This window comes from Narcine bancroftii, chromosome 14 (assembly GCF_036971445.1).
Source record: "Narcine bancroftii isolate sNarBan1 chromosome 14, sNarBan1.hap1, whole genome shotgun sequence".
NCBI lineage: Eukaryota > Metazoa > Chordata > Chondrichthyes > Torpediniformes > Narcinidae > Narcine > Narcine bancroftii.
The window spans coordinates 17,753,030-17,779,248 of NC_091482.1; the positions used below are offsets into that span (position 1 = coordinate 17,753,030).

At 40.5% G+C, this 26,219-nt stretch overlaps 2 protein-coding genes across 6 annotated transcripts in view; one reads left to right on the forward strand and one right to left on the reverse strand.

Annotated features, from left to right (window-relative positions):
- The window catches only part of LOC138749409 (protein PIMREG-like), a 77,862-nt gene that overhangs the window by 25,177 nt on the left and 26,466 nt on the right, over nucleotides 1-26,219 (forward strand). The window contains exon 1 of one of the 5 annotated variants that reach the window (XM_069910697.1): nucleotides 20,347-20,370. The exons of 3 other annotated variants lie outside the window; for them this stretch is intronic. The gene's annotated coding sequence lies outside the window, so the exon portion shown is untranslated. Of the gene's footprint in view, nucleotides 1-20,346; nucleotides 20,371-21,041; nucleotides 21,064-26,219 lie in introns of those variants that run through there. One more of the 5 variants, XM_069910698.1, reaches the window with a different exon arrangement.
- On the reverse strand, nucleotides 440-12,839 carry aipl1 (aryl hydrocarbon receptor interacting protein-like 1). Its single transcript, XM_069911873.1, has 6 exons — nucleotides 12,494-12,839; nucleotides 11,643-11,822; nucleotides 9,893-10,081; nucleotides 8,189-8,365; nucleotides 4,733-4,874; nucleotides 440-3,046 (listed from the first exon to the last, which is right to left on the reverse strand). The coding sequence occupies exons 1-6, from the start codon at nucleotides 12,587-12,589 to the stop codon at nucleotides 2,841-2,843; spliced, it is 990 nt and encodes a 329-aa protein (XP_069767974.1). The 5' UTR covers nucleotides 12,590-12,839; the 3' UTR covers nucleotides 440-2,840.

The following is a 26,219-nucleotide window of genomic DNA, read 5'->3' on the forward strand; positions in this document are numbered from 1 at the left end:
TCTTGTGAGGAAAGATGATATAAACTCGTGAAAGGAGATGGTCAGGAGTTGCAAATGAGGGACAACTCACTTGGCCACATTGGTCATCAGTGTAGAGCATATTGCGTAAACCAGAGAACCCTGGCAGCCCCCTGTCAGTGTCATCTACAGACAGTCCTGGGAGATTCGTAGTCCTTCCTCGAACAGAGAACATGCATTCTATGCATGATATGTTTCACCTGCTCCTGCAGGCACCTTTCACTCAACCAAGGAGTACATTCCTTAGCAATAGGAATCCATTATTGAGGCCATCTCAAGTTGAGTCAAGTTTATTATCATCTGATTACACAAGGACAACCTGACAAAATGCGTAAAACATGCAGACAGAAAATCAAACATAATACACATACAAGCAAATAATAGGTATGCAGTATTCATTTATATAAACAAATATAGTGAATTATGAGATACCTGCCAATAATCAGCATTCCCTGGTATCTGGGAGAATGATGGAGTATTATGCACATGGTTTTCAGGATGAGCTGAAGAGATCTCAGATCTGTTGCGCCAGAAGCCCTGAGAAACTCAAAGCTTGGGGACATTCAAAGGCGTAGATAAGAATATGGATGTAAAAAATATAGAAGTTTATGGCTGTGAGGTAGGGAAAAATTATATTGATGTGGTTTCCATAGCTAAGGCACAACAACATGGGCTGAAGGACTTGCACTGTAATGTTCTATGTTCTTAACAGCAATACCTACTGTCCATAAAAGGGTGGAACATTGTATGAGGAACATTCTCTCTAAATATTGCTGTCAAAGAAAGCCATCAGAGAACCAAAAAACAATGCATTAATAATGAGGATACAGCACATGAATTTCTAGGATAATATGGCTAATCACTGCCCGAGGACTCCTCATACCTTTACCTTGTCTGGATTCAGTAGGTTTACCTCATCAAATTTCAACTACTTTCTGCTTAGAATGACATACCTCAGATCACCTTTAAAACTCCTTCCTCTTACCATGGGAAGAAGATGCTGAGTATCCATTCTACCTATGTCTCTCATGGTTTTATACATCTCTTATCAGGTCACTCCTCCACCTCCTTCATTCCAAGGAAAATAAACCCAGCCCATCCAAGCACTGCCCATATCTGAAGTCCACTAATCCAGGCAACATCCGATTATGCGTACTAAAATTATGGATGGCTATGTAGCAGCTGTCCTGTGTTTGTCGACCACTTGCATAGTATTTTAAGTCACAGCAAAAGAGGCTTAAACAAGGCTCTGTCACTAAGTGCTTGCGTCAGTAAGTGTTCAAGGACAACTTAATCTAAAGGAAGATTATGTAAACGTATAGGGTCTGTTTTCTCTATGCTAGCACTGTCGTAGCGTTATGCTAACCAGTACGTGAGCAGTGCCACCCTTTCACCTTAGCCTTATAGGCCTTTTACAAACTCAAAGTATACCTTTGAAATGTGGTCACTACCATAATATTTACTGCATTTCCTAGGACTTAATTAAATTTTCAATTTTGACAGGCCATTTCGGCCCACGAGTCCGTGCCGCCCAATTTACACCAAATTAACCTACACCCCCGGTATGTTTTTGGTGGGAGGAAACCAGAGCCTCCGGGGAAAACCCATGCAGACACAGGGAGAACGTACAAACTCCTTACAGATGGTGTGGAATTTGAACCCCCTTCCCGATCGCTGGTGCTCTAAAGGTATTGCACTAACCGCTACGCCAACTGCTTATCATATTTATTTATGTGCTTTCAGGAAGGCCAATTGATGTAACTATCTCCGGGGATTTTTGCAATTTTTTAAAAAAATGGATATTTCCTGTGAGTTCGTTACCCTCAGATGTGGCTGCATAAGTTTACATGAAATCTGTCTCTTTAAGCTCTCTAAATATATGATGTGATTCTCTCTGGATACTGCACATGTGGTAACTTCACGTTAGTAATTTATACTATGGGCTTTAAATTGTTTAGAATTGGACATATATTTTAGGTGGACCTTATACTCTGTGCTTTGAGTAATTAAATCACATCTGATCAAGTGATCAACAATTAGAAGAAGATAATACTCCAACAGTTAATGTAGTCATGTTCTGAACCATGGTTCTGTCCAGAAGGATACGATTTGTTCACCCATTTCTTCCCCTAATATCCCCCTGGGATCATCACAAACCCCCTGGTAAAATTAGTACATTCTCTTGCAAATATATTCAATTCACTGTACTTGCTTTCTTCAAACCAGACCGATAATTTCAGATCACAACCTTTGTTGGGGTTCGGGTTTAGATGTGCAAAATGGCAAGAAAATTCTGACTGGTGTACTTCACACTTTGAGTTATCTATGGTTTTGTTTTAAATTGCATTTTGAGTGCACAGTATCCTATTACATCTCTATCATTGTTCTGTCGCGGCGGCTCCACTGCTAACTGAAGGATCGCACAACCAGACGGGTTGAGTTCAGTGAGCAAAAATTGATTTATTGCAGGCTCCCAGCCCGGACCTGACTGAGAACCATGCTGGGGGGCCCCCGACGACACCGGGGCGTCACGTGGGTCCCCCAGCGCAGGCTTCTGAGCCTGGTGCCAAGGTAGGGAGGAAACCCCCCGATGGCGCCATTTCGGCCGGCTGCCCCGCTGCGTGCGTGGCGTGGGGCCAGTTCGCCTGCCTCATGGTGTGCCGCCACAGTTCAAACTTATCTCATCTAACAATAATCGTTATCTGAAGCTACATTTTTAAAGAAGAAATCTTTAAAGAGAAAAAAACACAATCAAAACAAATACACAAATTGCAACATTTCATTGGCTGCAATGATACATTATTAATGGTTTGGTGATAAATTCATTTGTGAAACATCCTCTTGAATTGTAGTTTTTCCTCTTCTTCTTTATCTCTCATTCTGGAATCCAAAATCCGTAGTTCTTTTTTCACTGACTTGGTCATTCCACTGTCGTACTCCAAAACCTTCTCAAAATCTGCTTTGGCTTCTGCCTCATTCCATACTTCTGAGTGCGCTTTGGCTCGGAGAAAGTAAGCTTTTACAGTACCTGCAGAAGGAAGCCCACAAATCAGGAAAGAGGCTGAAAATATGAATTTAAGCCTTGAAAAGAACTTGGGGAGGTCTGTCCGAACATAATTCATTGCTTAAGGCAAAACAGCCAAGCAACACTAAAACCATGCAGTATCTATGGTAAAGAGAGTTGGTCTTTCAGGTCCATGACTTCAGCAGAATTGATGGAAGATTATTTCTCTCAACAGATGCTGATGTATGGTAATTTTGCTTCAGTTCAGATTTTCCAGCGTCTGTCGTATTTTGCTTATATAGGATATCATAAAGAAAAAAGTATAATTGTTCCTAACTATAGAGCTAGAGATAACAAAAATACAATAATATTGAGGGTCTTTTGAACATTCTCTTGTTTTAGTCAATACTACTGTCTTCTTCTTTCTTTGGCTTGGCTTCGCTGTCTTCTTAATTACATATCAAAAGCATACACTTTCCCAGATTGCTGCCTTTATATTTTTGACTCCTTTTTTCACTTGTTCCTATATTTAAATTTCAGCTCATGACTATATACAATTACACCCAACTGACCTACTTCCTCAGTACATTTTTGTTCAGCGAGAGGGAAAACCATGCAGACACTGGGAGAACTCCTAGCCACCTTGCTAACTCTGCTGCCTCTATTCTCTTCCTTATTCTTTCTTTCACCATGCCTTCTCATTGTTTTTACAACTTGTTTTCCATCCACCCTTTGGCCCTTGTATTTTATCAACATGGTGTGCAGCCTGATGGGCTGTTTGGATAGCAGGGTGCTCGCTGCTCTTAGAAGTTGTTCTCCTTCTTGCTGTTGGCAGACTCCTGAATAAACCTCACACTATAAAATCATGTTGCCTTTCCTCTGTTGTGACTGATCTCTTCCTGCAATTCTGTACTTCTGTAATGTGTTTTATTTTCAGTGCAATATGCAGGATGTCTTGCTGGACTGTTTGAAAACAAACTTTACTCTACCTTGGTACAAGTGACAATAAACAAACTTAGTGTAGCTTCATGGCCAGGAAGGAACTTTGTAGGCAGTTGTTCGCCATTAAAATATTGTGATAGAATGCAGTGATTGTTTTTTTAAAGGAGTTATTAAATTGGAATGCATTAAACGTCTGGATCTAATTGGTTGAAGGACCAGAGTCAGGATTTTATTTGTCAAATCCCTGAGATTTGGTTGGAGCTGAGTAAATGTTTGTGCTATTTAATTGAAGACACCCTAATGGAGTTTAAGTTTATTGTTTTGATCTGGAAATTGAATTCTTGGATGATCTGCCCATACCTGGACGCTTGTTACCTGGCTGATCTGCCCATACCTGGACGCTTGTTACCTGGCTGATCTGCCCATACCTGGATGCTTGTTACCTGGCTGATCTGCCCATACCTGGACGCTTGTTACCTGGCTGATCTGCCCATACATGGACGCTTGTTACCTGGCTGATCTGCCCATACCTGGACGCTTGTTACCTGGCTGATCTGCCCATACCTGGATGCTTGTTACCTGGCTGATCTGCCCATACCTGGATGCTTGTTACCTGGCTGATCTGCCCATACCTGGACGCTTGTTACCTGGCTGATCTGCCCATACCTGGATGCTTGTTACCTGGCTGATCTGCCCATACCTGGATGCTTGTTACCTGGCTGATCTGCCCATACCTGGACGCTTGTTACCTGGCTGATCTGTCCATACCTGGATGCTTGTTGAGGATGTCTGTTGTCTGCTCCAGCACTTCATAGTATTCTTCCATCTTCAAAAGACATTGGCAGTAGTTCAAAACTAAAGTGACAACCATCTTCTCCAATTTCAGCCATTGAATCTCCCAGGGCTTTAGCTAACATCAAATATATTTTGTTTTAATTTTCAAACCTTGTTAGGGCAAAGGCAATCTATTCATTCTCTGAATGACATGCAGTTCTTAACATTTATTCGTGAACATATTTCTGTCAATCTACCTCTAGTGCACCAGAAAATAATTCCATATAATATTGTGGCTGTTCACAATTTGACTTCTGTTAGTAAAGCACACTGAGTAATACAGATATGAGGGAGGGCATTGGTATAATTAACATATTCAGAAGCTTGTTAACATTGAAAGTGATTTAACATATTAGGAAGCTCGAAGAATGTGCAAACACTGCCCAGAGAGCTGGGAGCTGTGAAGGAATATCTCTGAGTTGCACTTAATATACATGCTGTTTAAAAATATACTCAGCATTCTGTCTAGTTGCATCGCTGTCCGTTATGGAGGTGCCAAAGCTCAGGACAGGATGAAACTCCAAAGGGTTCTTAACTTGGCTAGCGACATCACAGGCGTCTGTCTTCACTCCATCGAGGACATCTACATGAGGCGGTGTCTTAAGAAAGTAGCTTCCATCCTCAAGGAACCCCACCACGTGGATCAGTGGAAAAGATCGTTGGGGGTTCTCTTCCTACCATGAAGGACGTCTACAACACTCGATGGAGGTGAAAAGGCAATAAACTGTTCTGCCATCTGGTAGGAGGTACTCAGGTTGTTACATCCAGATCGGGCAACAGTTTTTTCCCCCAAGCCATCAGGCACCTGAATTCCCAGAACCTATGCGGATAGTGCACCATTGACTTTTACAGTATACGTCTTAATATTTTAATATTCAAATGTGTTTAACTTCTATTCTAACTTATATCCATGTAAACATGCTCCATGGTCCTGGAGAAATGCTTTCTCATCTTTACCGTACATTATCTTTAGCATGGTATAAATGATACATAAACATGACTTGACCACCCCGGCCATGCCCTCTTCACACTGATACCATGAAGAAAAGATACAGGAGCCTGAAGACAAACACCCAATGGTATTATAGCTTCCCCTTTGCTATCAGATTTCTGAATGGGGACAATGAATCACAGACCACTCTTTCTCCTATCTCTCACATTATTTATTTATTTTATATATATATATATATATATAGTAATATTTGCACTGTATTGCTGTTGCAAAATAATGAACTTTGTGACATTTTTATGACAGTAAATTCCGATTCTGATTCTCACAACATTTGTTCACTAGCCTTAGCCGCTGTGATGAGGTGGTCGTGACCATATAGAGTTCCAGCCGAGTGGTTTCCTGTATGACCTGATAGAAAGCTCATCTCCAACCTTTCTGCTCATGCGTACATTAGATTAGGAGGTCAGGTAGCAACCTTTGTGATTTTTTTTTCCCTAATGTTAACAGATTCCAATTGATTGAATAAAATTTCTCAGTTACCCAATTGTTAAAATATTAATAGTTTTCTAATTCAGGACTATGCAGTTACATGATCATAACAACTACATTTCTAAATCTGGTATATTAATACACTCAGCAGATCACTGTAATCATTGCATTCAGATGACCAGAAAATGTGGGAGCACACAGTAGGTCAGAGAACATCTGGGGAGGGAAAGGAGCAATGAATCTGTCACCTGATGAAAGGCCATTGCCCAGAAACATTAACTCTCTGCAGAGATTGCTTGTCCTGTATTTCCAGTGCTTTCTGCTTTCATTTCATGCTTTCAGGATCCAGTTATTTGCTTTTATGTGCATGCACTCATAGTAGTTACCATAACTATGCAATTCTAGTGATTATTACATTAAAATACTCAGATTATTGCTATACGCATCTCCTTACCATACTAGTTCATTTTTAAATTGAAAAAAAATTTAGACATACAGCATCATAACAGGCCATTTCATCCCACAAGTCTGAGCCGCCCAATTTATACACAATTAACCTACAGCCCCCAGTATGTTTTGAATGGTGGGAGGAAACCGGAGTCCCTGGGGAAAACCCACACAGACACGGGAAGAACATACAAACTCCTTACACACAGGGTGGGTGGGATTCGAACCCTAGTCCCAATCGCTGGCACTGTAAAGGCTTTCCACTAATTGCCCCAATAAGTAACCATATATTTTATACTACTTAACCCACTGCATTATATTCCATTTTACCATTTCCATTACATTACCTTTCCCTACCAATGTTTCAACAATGGCAGATTTCCTTTAGAACTGTTAAGATTAACCCCTCACAAGTAGTATTTTTTGGTACTTCCCAATACCTTTCTACACTTGGTAACTGGGCTGAGCTAACAACAGTTCCAAGATTAAGGCCATGATGACCAAGAATTCCTTCAAATTCTGCAACCACCAATACCTTGACATTGAAGCCAGCAAATACATAGGAACAATAACACCACCAAATGCTATAAAACATACTGACCAGAACAAATATCATTGTCAAGTTTTTAACATAGGATTGTGGTAAAGCCTTTATCGCAGGGGCCAAAATATAAGCAGATCAAATGGCAGTGTCAAAAATAAGGAGGAAAGGAAATAAATTTCAGTCTTGCCAACGTTGTTCATTTTCTGAGAATTAAATCAAAGGACGTGAGTTGAATTTAAATCCTCTGCTTCTAGCCCCTGACTGTCAAGTAGATTTAGTTTAAAATGCTAAGTAGGTTTGTAATAGGAAACAGGCCGGAAACACAATGTACCAATTCCAGTTCTGCCTGTACTACAACGACATGTCATAACGTTGGGCACCTGTGCACAAACTTAACTCTCCGTTCAAGGGCAAATAAAGAGTCACAAATATAACCAGGGGGAACGGTGCACGGAAATGAAATAAGACGTAAGAAATAGGAGCAGGAGTCGGCCATCCAGCGCGTCGAGCTGCTCTGCCATTCAATGAGATCATGGCCGATCTGACGATAGGCTCATCTCCAACTACCTGCCTTTTCCCCATCCATAATCCCTTAATTTCCCGACTATGTAAAAAAACTTGTCTTAAATTCTGAGGTAGCTTCCACTGCTTCAATGGGAAGCAAATTCCATTGATGAAACTACATTCTTTTAAATGTAGTTCTCAGCAACCTCTGGTTCATACATTCTCACCCTTAATTTAGTGACCATCTGTATTAATAATTCATCTTTCTTTTACTGTTGTTCTCAACGACTGCACGTCCAAATTTAGTAATGCCAAAAGAAGTCAAGATTTTGTAACAATATTCAGGATTCAATTGAAATAAGGAGAACCCTTGTGTCAATTGGAGTAAGTTGTGATTAATTTAATTCAGAAGATCTTGCACATGATAAATCATTTCTTGATGATTATAATTTACCTTCACTTGTAGGTTCTTCAGACAGATAACTCCCTCTCGATATTTTGCCAGTGCCTCTGGATACCTGCCGAGTTTGAACAGTTTGTTTCCTGTGCCATGTAGGAGAGGCACTGCTTTCAGTTTCTCATCGTCAGTCATGGCCCAGGTTTCTCGTTTATAAGCACTCGGTGACTCAATCTAGGTTTCACAAAATATATTCCCTTTTCATATTGAAGGTTAAACAATCTTCATTATTTTCTAAGAGAGTAAACCCAAATATTGATTCAAACAGTGTAAAAAAAAAATGGACGCTGCAGTTGTAATAATTCCTAATTACCTATTGTAAGTGCTATTTTGCATGCCTATCCATCTGGTATTTTATGCCACATTATGAACTGCAATTTCATTTCAATTTTCTGATGCTAACCTTGACCATAATTTAATCATGAGGTGATTGCATTTTCAAAAGTACTTTTTAAGTTGTTTTAAATTGTGACAGAAAATTATGGGTGCGCTTATCTTGACTCAAGATCTGACCCACTTTTGGGCCAATTGCCTCTGGATTGTGCTGTATCTGATTTTATGGCTCAGACTATTAACATGTAGGGCTTTGAGCCAGCAGGCAAAGTAACAAGTAATAGTACAGGCTTGAACCTTTAATTGGGTAACCACTTCTGAGACTTCATCTGTCCCAGTGGTTTTCAAACTTTTTCTTTCCACCACCTTGAGTATTCCCTATGCCATAGGTGCTCTCTGATTAGTAAGGGATGACTTAAAATGGTGTGTGAGCGGTAAGAAAAAGTTTGAAAACCACTGTTTTAATCGTACCTAATTGATTTGCTATGTGCTCGGTTTCATAACTCCAAAGGAAATGGGCCAATGACAATTTTCCTCAAGCAAATTATTTCAGTAACAATTGGGTCTGGTGCAATGGTTCTCAACCTTCCCTTCCCACTCACACACCACCTTAAGCGATCCCTTCCCCATCACAGAGCACCTATGGCATAGGGATTATTTAAGTTGGTATGTGAGTGGAAATAAAAAGTTTGAAAGCCACTGATCTACAGCAATTACTCAATCCAAGGAAACCAACAATTACACCATTTTCTTCACTTAGTTCTTAAAATGGCACCACCTAGAAGGGAGACAATGATCAGTCATCAGATCAGCTCATTGCCAATCAACTCTTTATAAATAAATCCAAAAGAGGCCACCAAGATTGAATGTAGAGGAGTCTGTGCAGTGTTGAGCTAGGAGCGGACACAAACCTGTTCAGCTGCAGCAAGTAAGAATATTGGTACATAATTGCATTATACAATATATATGCCATTAAACTCGTTATTAAATAAAGCACAACACTGACCACTAACAAAAAAAAGTGAAGGAAAAGAAGAAACATGCAGTCGTACAGTGCACAAGCACTCTACACACTGACCATTGAGCACCCATTTATCACCGGTTGTGTTTTTTTAAATCTTTTCCACATTCCCATCAACACTCCCTCTGCCCCTTCCACACCCCACCCCCACCCCAGTGTTCTACAACTCTGCTATAAATTGGTATTTGGGAGTAAACCAGAGCACCCAAGAGAAAGAGAGCATGCAAATTCCATCCAGTCAATGCTGACGGTCAGAACTGAACCAGCTGAGAGGTCAATAATCTACTGGAAGGACTAACCTACCTTTTTCAGTTCAAATTCTATTTAAGAGGTAGAACTAGTCTAACCTTTAACAGTTCGATGACAAAGATGAGTGGCTGAGGTTCTTTCTGCAATTCATCCAGGTCATCGTATCCTAGGCTGTGATAGGCAAACATATTGGCAAGTCCGCAGGTATGAATGTGCCAGTCTGTGGGATCCTTTCCTTCGATAATCCGACGCAAACTCTTGGCCACAGTTGGATACAATCCTGTGTGCTTTTGGAGGAGGAAGGATAGAAACAATTTTCCTCGTATTAATCATTTTAAGAACAAGCAAGAAATGCGCTTATCGCAGCTGGTAAAATACAATAAGACCATCAAGCTCAGATAGACACCGCTCATTGCCTCAGAGGTGACACGAAGAAGAATTAGGTCTTGAAGTATATCCTGGTAGCTCTGTCATTTGTGCACACTGAATCAGTTGTTGATTTGAATGGAACTAAAGTTTTGATGCTTTCACATATTGTGACTGAGGACAAATTTCTGCTCTGAGGGTAAGGGTCAAATGGATCCTTGAGTTCATTGTGAAAGCTTCAATGTGTGCCGTTTGGTGAAAATTTTAATTCTGAGTTTTTTAAAAATTCCTCCTTTCTCAACAACACTTTCCAAGTTTAGGGTATTATTGACTCTGGGCCAGGAGAGAGTATGAGTGCTGATTCCTCAATGCTAACATTCTCCAAGCATGTACTTTGACATTTCAAAATTGGCCTGCTGATTCAGTTACCTTATCTTCTCCAAGAAAGATTCACACGGAGATCAAATTAGGCAGCTCCATCCCCAGTTGCTGGCAACCTGCTTCTATCAGCTAAAAACTTCCATAAATTTACAGAGCCTGTTGCATTTAATAAATTGATGCAGAGATTGAGCATATGGAGAGAGGATGAACAGATAAGGCCTTATGATCGTTTAAAATATAGAAAAATAAGTCATAAAGCATCTTGCATTTTGACAAGCTGGATGCTAATAATATGTTTTCTCGAGTGGGATCATCTAGAATTAAAGGACAGTCAGAAAAAGGGAGTAAACCATTTAAGGCAGAGATGAGGCACTTTTGAATTGTCTATCCTGCAGCGCTGTGCAGATCGAGTTGTTGAATGTCCAGTAAAATCCCCATTATCAGGAATTCAAGCAACTGGCAAAAAAAAATCACAGAACAAGTTTAAAACTGCCACCCCCTATCAGTTAGTTCGTCAATCATGCAACATGCAATCTCAAGCAAAATTTGAAATTTCACGTATCCGGCATCTACCAATCCCCGTAAAGGCCAGGTACCTGGGGTTTTACTGCATTCAAGACAGAGGCCAACAGACATTGGAACAACATTGAGGATGTGGTGAAAGCAGGAAAGTGGTATTGAAGCCAAGACTCGATCACATATTATCTTATTGAATGATGGACCAGGTATGACGATTGATTTCTCTCCTATTCCTAATCCTTATGTACTCTGTTTATGTTAAACATGAAGTCAGCATATCAAATTAGTTTGCTAATTTATTGTAAATTTTTACAGTAATAAGTACTCTAATTTTAAGCACTTTTAAAAAGCCATTTGCAACTCCAATCAATCCTTGTGATTATTCAATAGAATAAGAGCATCACTTAACCTGCTGAGTCATACCCAAGGATGAGAATTAATGACTAAACAGAAAAATTGTGGAGCGTTATGACAAACTCATCCAAAGGTTAATGCACAAAGCAGGTCAAATCATTTCCTTTAGACTTAGTCTCATCATTTCACCGTTTTCCATTGAACAGTAACCGAGTCAGCAACACTTACAATGACGTCACACCAGAATTCAGCAATCTCTCCAATTCTCATTGATGAGATCAGAATTTCCCAGACTTCCAGTTTAAACATGTTTCCCAGAACTATTTCCATTGCCCTGCCAACTTGTTTGCTGTCATCGATGACAGTTCGGTCTCCATCACATTTTAAAGTCCGAAAATGAAAGGTCACCTGTGTAACAATAAATAACGATTGATAATTTGGACCTCCAAATCGAAATTACTTGTTCTTGATTATAATTTTTTTTACCATTGATAGTTTATTTTCTCTCATGTACATTAGTAATTACACAACATATTAACTCCTGCACTACTTTGTCATAGACTGCTATCTAATTTAGTTCCAATAGGTCCATAGCTGCGTTCAAATGGTACATAAAAGTATTTTAATGTCTATGCTCATTAGTGCATCACGAGAAGTAACACCCATAACATTTCCGTTTGTTTTGTGCTTGAAATTAATACTTAATATTTACATCAAAGCAAAAACAAAGGTAAATCACAAAAATCTTGTGTTGACCTTGTGTTTTTACCTCAAAGTAAGAGCAAATTATTTATTGAACATTTAGCTTAAAAAATTTAGTATCTTCCAATTCCAGGATATTCACAGGTTGACTATTTTTGTGACATGAATGGAACTAAAGTAATACAATAAAAATAGAAATTAAAATAAATTTAAATTGATAGAATATAATTAAATTATACTTAAACAAATGAAAATAATAATGTTTTCAAGTTGCATATTTCAAACAAATCATTTGTTTTGATGCAGATTTGACATGATGTAAATTCATATTTGTTTCAGATTTATCATAAATAGTGGTAAAATATAATTGAACTTACTTTAGATCCTGTGAGAAATTTTGGCAGTTCACCAGTTCCCCCATGAAGAATCGTCTTTTTAATTCCTTCAACATTTGACAGATAAGTTTCCTCCATATTTTGCACTTACAGTCTGCAATGCAATGCAATACACTCCACATACAGAGATGCAATTGGCAAGATTGGTCTTTAAAACTGGATTAAGCAGATGGAGGATTTGGGAGAGGGGGGGTGGAGCAGAAAGGAAGAAGGACCAATCTAATAAAGTAATTTACACTATTAAGAATATTTTGTTGCATAACTCTTGAGCTTCTTATTAATAGGATTGTCTTCTCTGGTAGTAATTAGAATTCCTTTTCATATTGACTTTATTTTGACGGTTTGCCTGAAATAAATAACATTCAGAAATACAAGAGCTCAAAAAAAAACATTCAAATCTTTTGGGTGCAACTTGTGCATAAAAAGCTTGTGGGACAAGTTTTGAAGTTTGTGAATTAATTGGACATCATTGGAACATATATTTGGTATTCTATAATTCCAACTCAGTGATGTTAATGTAATCTCACTACTAGGAACATGAAGTACAGGTTTAGGCATCCCTGAACTGGTAGCTACAGGCAACAGGCGCCTGAATCAGTAGACTGATGCTGCCACTGCCTGCAGTTGCTCAGGATATGGGACACAATCAACATCTCATGTGCTGTAACCCCACTATCCCCACCTCAAGCCCCCATTTTCCCTCAATTTCAAACACTGTGACCTCACTGATTTGCATTGCTGGACATCTTGCTGGAGCACAGGGAAGGAGGGACACCATCGCTGCTTTCTCCCTGACCCACTTTCCCCCACCTCTCCTTCCCACTTAGATTCTTGCCTTTCTGCATTGCAAGACAGTTGAGAGAATATTAGGAAAGAATTTCATGGCATGTAATCCAAAAAATGACAATATTTATTGCCCTACCTACTACCTACATACGTTGCCTGCGGTTGAAATTAGTTCTGCACCCTACCTTAAATTATTCTTAGATATCGGTGGCACAAATAGTGTAGTGGTTAGTGCAACACTGTTACGGCGGCAGCAATCGGGACCAGGGTTCGAATCCCATGCTGCCTGTAATGAAGTTTGAACATTTTCCCCATATCTGCATGGGTTTGCTTCGGGGGCTTTGGATTTCTCCCACCGTTCAAAACGTACCGAGGTAGTAGGTCATTTGGGTGTAATTGGATGGCACAGGCTTGTGGGCCAAAATGGCCTGTTAACCATGCTGTATGTATGTCTGGGTCACGTCTCCAGAATGGAGGACCATCGCCTTCCCAAGATCGTGTTATGTGGCGAGCTCTCCACTGGCCACCGTGACAGAGGTGCACCAAAGAAAAGGTACAAGGACTGCCTAAAGAAATCTCTTGGTGCCTGCCACATTGACCACCGCCAGTGGGCTGATAACACCTCAAACCGTGCATCTTGGCGCCTCACAGTTTGGCGGGCAGCAACCTCCTTTGAAGAAGACCGCAGAGCCCACCTCACTGACAAAAGGCAAAGGAGGAAAAACCCAACACCCAACCCCAACCAACCAATTTTCCCTTGCAACCGCTGCAATCGTGTCTGCCTGTCCCGCATCGGACTTGTCAGCCACAAACGAGCCTGCAGCTGACGTGGACTTTTTACCCCCTCCATAAATCTTCGTCCGCGAAGCCAAGCCAAAGAAAGATGTATGTCGAAGTATGCATTGCAGTTTATGCTTATCCATGATGACAAAGTCCCACTTTTAAGGGGACAGTATGAATAGGTATTATTTTACAACTGTATTGTGGATTGTTTTGTGGAGAGTCTCGTTATATTTTATTTTGAATTTTCAAAGACCTAATATCTCGGAAAGTTTTAGATAGGAAGCCCAATGTTTTGATCAGAAGGGCCTGTGGTTTCCATGGACTGATATGGATGAGCAAAAGCAGAGGATATCGATGTATCCAGGTACTCTGCAAGGCAGTCACTTAGTTGACACCTGGTTTCACATTCAATCATGTTTCTGTTCAGTTTCTACATCTCATCCACTATTCATGCCTGATACATCCCATCCATCCTAACCTCCCTCTGGATTATTTTTTTATACAACTTCTCCAACTCAAGGCCTTAATTTTCTTTTTAAACCCTCATTTCTTTTGAGCAACTTGGACTATGGTGGGAATACAGAATTAACTTTCACCACTCTCAAAATGTGTTCATTTTGGTATGTGATAATTTACCTAAATTCTCTGGATTCTGGGCTGGTACCGACTGATTGGAAGATAGTGGATATCATGCTAATGTTTAAAAAAGGATGCAAGCAAAGGCTGGCAATTATAGGCCAGTTAGCTTAATGTCTGTAGTCAGGAAGATATTATTAAGGAAGAAATTGCGAGATAGCTCAATAGAGATAACTCCATCAGGCAGATTCAGCATGAATTCAGGAGAGCAGGTCCCGTTTGACAAACGTACCAGAATTTATTGGAACACAGAGGATAGAAGGGCGCAGGTGCATGTTGAAAACTAAGATTTCCAGAAGCTGTTTGATATTGGTGCTTGGGCAGCATGGTTGACATAGTAGTTAGGGCAATGCCTTTACAGCGCCAGTGATTGGGAGCAGGATTCAAATCCCACGCTGTCTGTAAAGAGTTTGTGCGTTCTCCCCGTGTCGGCATGGATTTCCTCAGAGGGCTTTGGTTTCCTCCTACCATTCAAAACGTACCTGGGTGTGGGTTAACTGGGTGTAAATTGGGCGGCGCAAACACATGGGCCGAAATGGCCTGTTGCCATGCTGTATGTCTACATTTTTTTTAAAAATTAAAAATGCAGCATAAAAGACATCCATTGGTAAGGATCATTGGAGTTGGAAGCATGTATTAGCAAGGATAGAGGATTGTTTAACCAACAGAAGGCAGAAGGTTGGGATATATGGATGTTTCTTTTGTTGGCAGTCAGTGGTGAGCGGAGAGCCACAGGGCTAGGTTAAAGAATTCTAACTCTGCTCATCAATCCTTATACATCATGCCTGACGAAGGTCATCTAAGCCTCCTCCCACACAGTATCCATAGTTGTCTGTGCTGCCTCTATTTCCAGCTCCAGGGAACAAAATCATCAGATGTAAGCTTTTAGTACAAAAATGAACTTGGTGGTTCATAGGAGGTTTAATTATTTACTGCACAGAAAAGGAGACAATTTAGGCTGTTGGGTCCATGTCAGCTAATAGCAGAGTAATCCAACAAGTTCCACTCCTCTCCCCTCTTTCCCCTGTCACCATTCAACTTATTATCAGTCACTCATGCCCATTAACTCCACTTAGAAATTTTGTCACTTACCCGAAATAAAGGATTATTTACAGTAGATAATTGGCATGTGGGAAAAAACTGGAATACCCAAGAGTGCTAAATTGAGTGGAAAAGTAAATTGGTCAGAGGATATGGAGAGTCTGCAGAGAGATATAGATAGGTTAAGTGAATGGGCAGATGGAGTACAATGTTGGCAAATGTGAGGTTATCCACCGGAAGGAAAAATGGAAGATGGGAATATTATTTAAATGGCAAACGATTGCAGCATGCTGCCATGCAGTGGGACTTGGGAGAGCTTGTTCATGAATGGGAAAAGATTGGTTTGCAGGTGCAGGAGGCTATCAAGAAGGCAAATGGAATGTTGGCCTTCAATGCTAGAAGGATGGAATTTAAGAGCAGGGAACTTATGCTGCAACTGTACAAGGTTCTGTAGAGACCGCATCTGAAGTACTGCAGGCACTTCTGGTCTCTTTACTTGAGGAAGGATTCAGAGGAGGTTCACCAGGTTGATTCCAGGGATGAAGGGGTTGCCCTATGAGGGATAGGTATCTAGGACCGTACTTGCTGGAATTTAGAAGAATGAGAGGGGATCTTATAGAAACATTAAATTGTGTAAGGCATAGATAAGATTGAGGTAGGTAAGTTGTTTCCATTGGTAGGGGTGTTCAGACTAGAAGGCATAGCTACAAGATTCAGGGCAATAGATTCAGGAGGAGCAACTGCTTTTCCCAAAGGGTGGTGAATCTGTGGAATTCGATGCCTATTGAAGCAGTGGAGGCCCCATCAGTAAATATATTTAAGGCAAGGTTGGACAGATTTTTACATATTGAGGGAATTAAGGGATAAGGGGAAAATGCAGGTAGGTGGAGATGACCTTATCATTAGATCAGCCATGATCTCATTGAATGGCGGAGCAGGCACGACAGGCCAGGTGGCCTACTCCTGGTCCTATTTCTTATGTTTTTATGCTCAAGGTTCAACACAGACAGCATTAGAGATAAGGAATGAACCAAAGTCACCAGACCTGTGATAAATCAACACTACTGTTGCACCTTCATGCAAACCTGTGTATGAGCAGTGTCCAGAGTAAACTGTGGGGCAGTAAGGTGCTGTGCATAGAATGAGGTCTGAGTATGATTGACCTTTGAATAGTGTGGTTTCAAATACAGTTGCATGGTCTCTAAGTAAATACAAACTATCATGTTTGGGACGAAGAAGCTTTAAAATCAAGCTGACATGGTTAAAATAAAAGTGAAACACGAAAGTCGGCAGACACTGTGATTATAGTAAAACACGCACAGAACTGCTGGAGGAGCTCAGCTGGTCTTGCAGAGTTCATAGAAGGGAAAGATATATTACTGACATTTTGGGGCCTGAGCCTTTCTTCAAGGTATAAGCAAAAATCAGACAGGCATTTGAATAAAGACTGAGAGAGAAAGAAAGGTGGAAGAATGGGAGGGGGAGGAGTGCAGAACAACAAACAAAAAGAGTTAATTGGATGTGAGGAAAGGTGATGATTGATTTTGGCTCTGAAAGGGAAGCGAGAGAGAGAGAGAGAGAGAGAGAGAGAGAGAGAGAGAGAGAGAGAGAGTGAGTCCGGGTGACAAAGATGGGGGATTTTACAGAAACCAACCAGAGACATTGATGTAAATGCAGTCTAGTTGGAGGGTGCCCATACGGAAGATGAGATATCATTTCTCGGGTGGTCTCAGTCTGGCAGTGTATGAGATCATGAACAGGCACGTCAGCAACCGAATACATCAGGAAATTGAAATGGATAGCCACTGGGACATCCACACTATTGTGGCAGTCAGAGCCAATGTGTTAAAAATAGGCCTTCCATCATTTCCAGAGGTGAAAATATTTTTCTTCCTGGTATGGTCCAATAATTTCCAATGCGTTCATTTGTACCAAATTCCTCAGTCATTTTCTTACTGATACTACACACTGGCTTGTAATTGCTTACTATTGGGGTGACCTTCACACCAGAACTTCCCTTCAAATGTTGTCAGAAATCCAGCTGGAGTATCAGGGGTCAGATTTCCCACTGGGCTTCAACATGAAATATTCCCACAATTCCCACTTTCTACTGTACGGCACTTTCTTTCAATGTTGTGAGAGTGAGTCTCCGTACCTCTTTATCATTAAAACAGTTTTAGATTTGGTGGTTGAGGAAGGGCTCAAGCCCAAAATGTTGGTTATGTATCTATCTTTGCAACATAAGGTACATAGTTTGACCTGCTAAGTTTCTCCAGCATTGTGCTTTTAGCCTCCAAAATTAGTCCAGCTTTAATTCGCATTCACACTCTTGGGTCTGACATTTTATCATTTCTATTATGACCTGGAATGCAAAACATAAAAAGATAGCGAAAGCAGATTGAAATCGGGAATTGGATTTATATTTTTTTATTTTTTTTAAATTTTTCACACTATGAACCATATTAACCAAAATACACATAAACATTTCCCTCTTGAATATACACAGTGTCATTTTCTCCCCTTTTCTCCCCTCTCTTCCCACCTCCCTCCCCACCCACTAAACGTTCAACATATACAATACATTAAACCCATTAAACAATGTCATCACACAATGAAAATAAACAAGAAAATTTACACACTGGGTCAGTTCATTTCGTCTTCTCCTTCTGTCATTTTAGGCGGTGGAGGTCCGCGGTAGGACTTCTCTGTTGTGTTCCATGTACGGTTCCCAAATTTGTTCGAATACTGTGATGCTATTTCTTAAATTATGTTTTTTTTTTCCAATGGAATACATTTATTCATTTCTATGTACCGTTGCTGTATTCTCAGACTTGAATTGGATTTATATTTGAAGTGAAAAAATATGCAGAGTTACTGAAAAGTCCATGAATTGCAAATTGAGAGCAGATGTAATTAAAAAACAAGGTGCTGGAGAAACTCATCAGGTCAAACAGTGTAATTTATGTAGCAAAGATAAAGATATATTAACAATGTTTTGGGCTTGAGCCCTTCATCAAGGCAGACAGAATCACCTTAGTAACCTCCTTCTACAGTGATAGATAATTTCCTTCTAATGATGTCCCGATCATTCTACCTTTAACTGTCTCCACTCAGTACAAGTGATGACAAGTAAATGAAGTCCAAACCACTATGGCTCCTGCCACGGCGCAGGAGAGCACGCAGATGGCTGCTGTTAGAGCAGCATCAATGCCAACAAATCAAAAGGTGATCTGTTCAAGCCATCTCTTCGTCTCCACTGCCCTCATCCACCAGCAGGCTGAATGCACTTCAATAAGACCGCTCAGCATGCTGCCGTCCCCTTTAACCGTGGCTCCTCCCTCCTCTAAGGAGTTTCTTGCAACACAGTGCTTGGCTCCATCAGTGCAGTGAGCCTCGTCTAAACTGGGCCCAGCCAAGAAGAGCAGCTGGGGTCACAGCAGTAGAAAGGCCAGCCAATAGAAACCTCACCCTGCCCTTTCCCAAGGGAAAGCCCAACCCAAAATATGTTTGTATTTTCAGTTGCAAGATTACTTTAATGGAGCATCACATCAATGAAATAAACTTGATGTTCTCAATTATAGGGTTCTAATTGCTGTTGATAATTTATCTCAATGAAACAAATTAGCAGCGATTAGTGATGTGACAGTGTTTTTTTTACTTCATAAGCTAGCAAGAAAGCTAAATATATAATTGAAGCTCAAAGCAGCAGATGCTGAATTTCCAAAATTTAAAAAAAATCTACGGTCATTCAGCAGGTTAGGTAATATCCGTGATTCCTGGTTTGTATTTCTTCATCAGAATTACATGCAGAAAAAGGCAGCTTTAGTCAGTCCTCAGAATGTGTAATCACCATGTCAAGGGCTGCCATTATCCAAAGAAACTACAATTGCTTTCATTTTTTTTCCCAGAATGAAAGCAGCTTTCTAAAGCTCAAAGACTTCTGTTACATCACTTTTTCTGAAGGTTGTGATCATTATTGATAAGGTTATTGTAATGTTATCCTAAGAATTGTAACTCACTCCCAAAATGCTTTAATTGGAAATGTGAACCTGTTTCTTCAATATTAATTCCTTGGACTTTATTTTTTTTGTAGTGAAACAAATAAATTGTAAAGACAGATATTCTCTGTCTTTAAATCACTTCACTTTTACCTCATAAAAGGTCTGAAGGAGGATTGACTGGTCGAACTTGCACTATCTTCCATCCGCCTAGAGGGGTAGTTGCTCCACCTCCTCTGTAAAAGAATTGGCGCTGAATACAGCTCCAAAGGGGAGGGCTGATGACATCGCAATGACGCCGTCAGCCTGCGACCCAGGAGCGTGAATTTTTTTAAAAACCCATAGGGTTAATAGAGCCTATTGCACTGCGCAGAAGATCTGCCTGAGACCTCATACTGCTTGCTCACATCTCCACTAGCACTCGCATCTACTCTTTGGTCACCATTTTCGAGGATAGGGCGCTTCTCCCTTCTCAACGCATACGTTTGAGGTCACAGTTGTGGGCGAGGCTACTGCACCACTCTCCCCGCCTCCTTCAGCTCTGGAAGCCATCTCCCGATTCAGCTCTGCATAAAGACATCACAGGATCCACATTATAGGTCATCACCATAAAGGGTAAATTTTCCTTTTTTAAAATTTGAGCCGGTTATAATTGGAGGGTGGGGGGGGGGGTTCAGCATAAAAAAAGGTTAATGTCATTTTCTCAGATCATCCTCAATCAAGCTCAGTTTACATTTGGTTGAATGAGTTAATTTGGTCTTCCTTAACAATAAAATTAAAGGCATCTGTGTCTTTTCTTATCGTTACCTTTTCCAAAGCATCATTCTAATGGTCTTGATTTACTGGCATGAATTTTTTATTACAATGAAAGGTTTAATCCAATTATATTGTAAGACTATGAACTCTTAATTTCAAATACAATAGTGGCTTCTTCCTGCAGTGTTGATCCTGGTTTTAGGATTCCCTTTCTAATTCTTGAGTACATTATAAAACCCTAAAATTCTTTATTCTGGGGGCAGGCAGGATATCAACTTATCAGCTGGTATCTGTAAACTGTACTCAAGAGAAAGAAATGTAAACAACTGACTGTGCCAATTCAGAAATAATGAGCAAAGTATGAGTCATTAAATTTGATTTTGTTGTTTAGGAGTCCGATGCTTGAGGGGTAGCATTTTCCTGAACCTAAAGATGTTAGTCCTGTGGCACTTGCACCTTTCCTCATGGGATAGAGCACATCTTGGCTGGTGTGGATCCTTGATGAAGGCCACAGCTCTTCGACAGCAGTGTTCCATGTTGATGTCCTCAATGGTAGGCAGAGTTTTGCCTGTGTTGTACTGGGTTGTTTCCACTACCTTTTGCAGGGTTTTCCACTCAAAGGTATTGGTGCCCCATAGCAGGCCATGATGCAGCTGGTTAGCATTCTTTCCACTACACATACGTAGAAGTATGCCAAGGTTTCTGATTTCAATGCTATCTACAAATTCCACAATCCATTTCCAATGCTATCCATAAATGGTTATGAGGAAGCAAACGGGATGGAGATAGATCAGCTGGTTGAGTGGTGTCACACCAACAACCTTGCACTCAATTTTAGCAAAACCAAAAAGATGATTGTGGACTTCCAGATGAAGTCAGGAGAACACGATCCAGTCTTCATTAAGAGGACAGTAGTGGAGAGGGTCAAGAACTTCAAAGTCCTGGCTGCCATTGTGGTGGTACTCCACCGGCCTACTGCAGGGAGCAACCTTTGTACCTCCAGGAGTGTAAGGGGACAGGACAACACCTGGCCGGCTGTCAATCATTCGGCCTGAAGGGATCAATCACCCTCTAGGATATAAGCCTGCGCCGACCTCCTGAGGCCTCACTCAGAGTTGCTGCAGCCACAGCCAGCCTGGCTCTGTGGAAGTCTTTGTGGATTAAAGCCTGTTGTACAGTCTTTATCTTTGTGTGTGTCTGATTCTGGCTAACAGTGCACCACAGCCATCATCTCTGAGGATCTGTCCTGGAGCCTCCGTGTTGATGCAATTACAAAGAAGGTTCACCGGCGGCTATATTTTGTGAGCTGATTGAGAAGATTTGGTATGTCACTGAAAACTTCTACAGGTGTACTGTGGAAAGTATTCTGGTTGGGTGCATCGCTGCTTGGTACTGAGGCGCCAAAGCTCAGGACAAGAAAAATCTCCAGAAGTTTGTGAATTTGGCCTGCGACATCACGGGAATCAGACTTCACTCCATCAAGAGGCAGTACTTTAAGAAAGTAGCCTTTATCCTCAAGGACCCCCACCACCCAGGCCATGCACTTTTCACTCTGCTACCATCGGGAAAAAGGTACAGGAGCCTAAAGACGAGCACTCAGTGGCACAAGGACAGCTCCTTACCTGCTGCCATCAGATTCCAAAATGATTAATTAACCAAAGACACTGCCTCGCTTTGATTTGCATTAATTATTTATTGTTGTAAGATGGTTTATATAAATGTTTGCATTATGATGCTTAACATAGAAACATAGAAGATAGGAGCAGGAGTAGATCATTCGACCCTTCGAGCCTGCTCCGCCATTCAATGAGATCATGGCTGATCTTAAAGTTCAGTACCCCGTCCCCACCTTCTCTCCGTAACCTTTAATACCTTTATACTGAAGAAATAGATCTAATTTCCTCTTAAATATATTCAATGAACCTGCCTCTACTGCCCTCTGTGGCAATGAATTCCACAGATTCACCACCCTCTGGGTAAAGAAATTCCTCCTCATCTCGGTTCTAAATGGTTTGCCTATTATCCTCGAACCATGGTTCCGAGTTCTGGACTCCCCCACCATTGGAAACATCCCTTCCTCATCCATTTTGTCCAGTCCTGCCAGAATTTTATATGTCTCTATGAGATCCCCTCTCAATCTTCTAAACTCCAGCGAGTACAATCCCAAATTGCGCAATCTTTCCTCATAAGTTATTCCTGCCATTCCATGTTTCAGCCTGGTGAATCGCCTTTGCACTCCCTCCATTGCAAGAACATCCTTCCTCAAATAAGGCGACCAAAACTGCACACAATACTCCAGGTGTGGTCTCACCAAGGCTCTGTACAGCTGCAGTAAGGTATCCTTGTTCCTAGACTCAAACCCTCTTGATATGAAGGCCAACATACCATTTGCCTTTTTAACCGCCTACTGTACCTGCATGCTCGCCTTCAGAGACTGGTGCACAAGAACCCCAAGGTCTCTCTGCACTTCCCCATCTCCCAATCTATTGTCATTCAAATAGTAATCTGCCTTCCGGTTTGTATTACCAAAGCGGATAATCTCACATTTATCCACATTGTAGTGCATTTGCCATGTATCTCCCCAGTCCCCCAATTTATCCAAATCACACTGGAGCTTCCTGACCCCCCTCTTCAGCGCACACAACCCCTCCTAGCTTAGTGTCGTCTGAAAATTTGGAGATATTACATCCAATCCCCTCATCTTGATCATTAATGTAAATTGTGAACAGCTGGGGTCCCAGTCCAGATCCCTGTGGCACCCCACTGGTTACCGCCTGCCACTCAGAAAACGAGCCATTTATTCCCACTTTCTGTCTTCTATTTGCCAGCCAGTTCTCAATCCACATCAATACCTTGCCCCCAATCCCATGAGCCTTGATTTTGCATGCCAGTCGTTTATGTGGGACCTTATCGAAGGCCTTTTGGAAATCCAGGTACACCACATCCACTGGCTCTCTCCCATGTTGCTACATAACAACAAATTTTGTGACTTTTTCACAACATTAAATTCTGATTCTGACCTATTGAACCTCCATAAACTCCTGAGGAAATCGAGACACTGATGTGCTTTCTACATGATGGTATCAGTAATGATGGGGCCATGAGAAAGTGACTTCCAGGAGTTTCACACATCAGTATTATTTTCTCAGATCATCCTCAAGCAAACTCAAGTCATAACTTGATAACCTTTGTTTCCACAATACTTTCCCAGTATCAAACTCATCCGTGGCAGGTTGAGAGCTGAAAGCTAATGTTCATTGATACTTTGATTCAGTGCTCTTGAGGGCTAAATTGTTACAAACACCAGCTTTCAGAACCCAAGACCACAACTGTTCTCACCAAACACAGATGAAATGCACAGATGTTTTCTGCAGTATCCTATCTGGTGATGATCACCTTTCTGTGGGGAGATTTGCTGCACACAATTGGTTGAAAATGTCCTCCTTTTCAGTAGTAGATACTCGGCAAAAATATGATATTGTTTGCCAGGGGCTTTGAGACAGATTGTGAAAAGCACTGAATAAATATCTTGTTCTTTTTATATTGTGTCATAATCAAATCCATTAAACCGATGTTTAATTTCAAATTAAAGACAGAATTAACTTCTAAATCTGCTTATTATTTATAGCTGCATCTTTACTCAATTTTTAACACTTGCTTTCGAGTACATTGATATACGTTGTAATAATATGTGGTTATGTGTGGTAACCATGTGGTCTTTCTCTTACCACACATAACCACATATCATTTATATATAATCACAGCCACAGGTAACCTAACAAAATAGAGAATGATGGATCATGTGGCCCTTGTCAATGGTCCTGTGGCTACTGCAGATAAAGATGCAGGTTGTTAAAGATCAGCTCAGAGGGATTCATTGTAGAGGTACGTTTGTACGTTGTCTGGAAACGTACAGAACTGTCAAGCAATTGATCAAATAGCTATGTGAAGTTTAATGTTAACTCAGCTGGATATATATTAAATGTAAGCAATCAATTAATATTGATAGGTCTGTAGCCAAAAAGAACAAACCGAAGAAGCAGTAAACTTTTCACCATTGGATACGGAGTGATTCTTTAATTGTTTGTTTTCCTCTTACAGTTTACTTCTGAAGAGAAGGTAATTGAACTACCTGCATATCCCATGGTTAAGGAAAATAGGTAGTGAACTTACACAAATAAGCTAATCATTTGTTTCACTGGTTTGCATTCAGATCCACAATGCCTCTAACTTTTAACCAGCAAGCATGCGTTTCTTTAATAGGTATAATGTTAATTTTCGTATGAAAATTCATCAGATTTACTGAACTATTCAGGCACGGCCATATGCGATTAGTCACAGTTAGTAGCAGGGCATAAATGGAAGTGGAGATTGCTAACTAGTAAAACTGTAACCATGGAAATGAACTGGAGTTATGTTCAAAGAAAATTAAGAGATTCCATCCTGGAAGCAAGTCAAAGAGTGACCTAGCTCTTCACCCTTTTGTTCCTGCATTACACTGAACTGAAAATGTGAACATTTCCCAGATGTAGGGGTATCAAATCAAAACAAGCCATTCAGAAATTCATAGCAGCTTTATCGTGACCTAGAATAATAAGGCTGTCCAATGGATAAAACAATTGCAGATTGGAATTTTCTTTAATGCTTAATTTTAGCATTCTGGATACCAGAATGAAAATAATTACTATCAAATAACAAATAAGACAAGGTTCTGTTTAGTGGTATACTTGGTGGATACTTGAAAAAGCAACACAGGAGAGAGCCTGCCACCAGCCCCCCATGATAGATGGTGGTGACGCTAGTGGGCCACGGAGTGACAATGATCTCTGTTGGCGTTACTCACCATTATCACCCTAATTTCAACTTTGCATATAAGACTGGGGGAATATTTTTGAGCCATATTTTTGGGGGGGAAAAAGTAGGTCTAACATGCCGTCAAATATGATATGTTGTACGTGACACTAGACGCCGATGCTGTTGTGTCCCTTTTGCTTCCAGAATGCCGGCTTGCTGCGTAAAAAGACACACTGACCCGGCATTAATACAGCTTTCTTCGGCTCAGTGTAAACAGGCCTTCCTTACAGCAATGTCACGGGATTTCTGTTTAAAAGATCTCTAATATGTTTCACCATGTTTTTGGATCAACAAACATTAATTATTTATTGTAATCAAAATCTATCTCTCATTTTTACCCTTTTTTTAAAAAAATCTGAACCACTCTCCGTTTATTTTTTGGCAGATTTAATGTATAAAGATTATTTACTAATTTTAGTCAATTTTCAGTGGATTGACTGGAACGTCATCAGTCACACAAGAAGCACTTTATCCAAAGTAGCTGGTGAATCACAGAAGGGAGCAGATGGTGGGATGCTATTTAATGCCTGGAGAAAATTTCACATGGCAAAGTCCTAGATTATAAAGCTTTTCTTTATAATCAGAGCAAATTCTAAGTTTACTTTCTCCCACCAAGTAATCTGTCAATGAGTGAAGGGAGTTAGAAAATGACCTATTCTTATAAGTTCATGCTTATGCAAGTTACTTCAGTATAAGGAGCACCTTTAAATCACTTCACTGAGTATCTGTCCAAGCTTCCTTCATCACTGTAGCTTGTGATATCTGGGATATTAAATTAAAAACTCTTTTACCAAAATGTACAAATAAATTAGAATACATATTAAGATTTGATGTAGATGTATATGTGAAGAGAC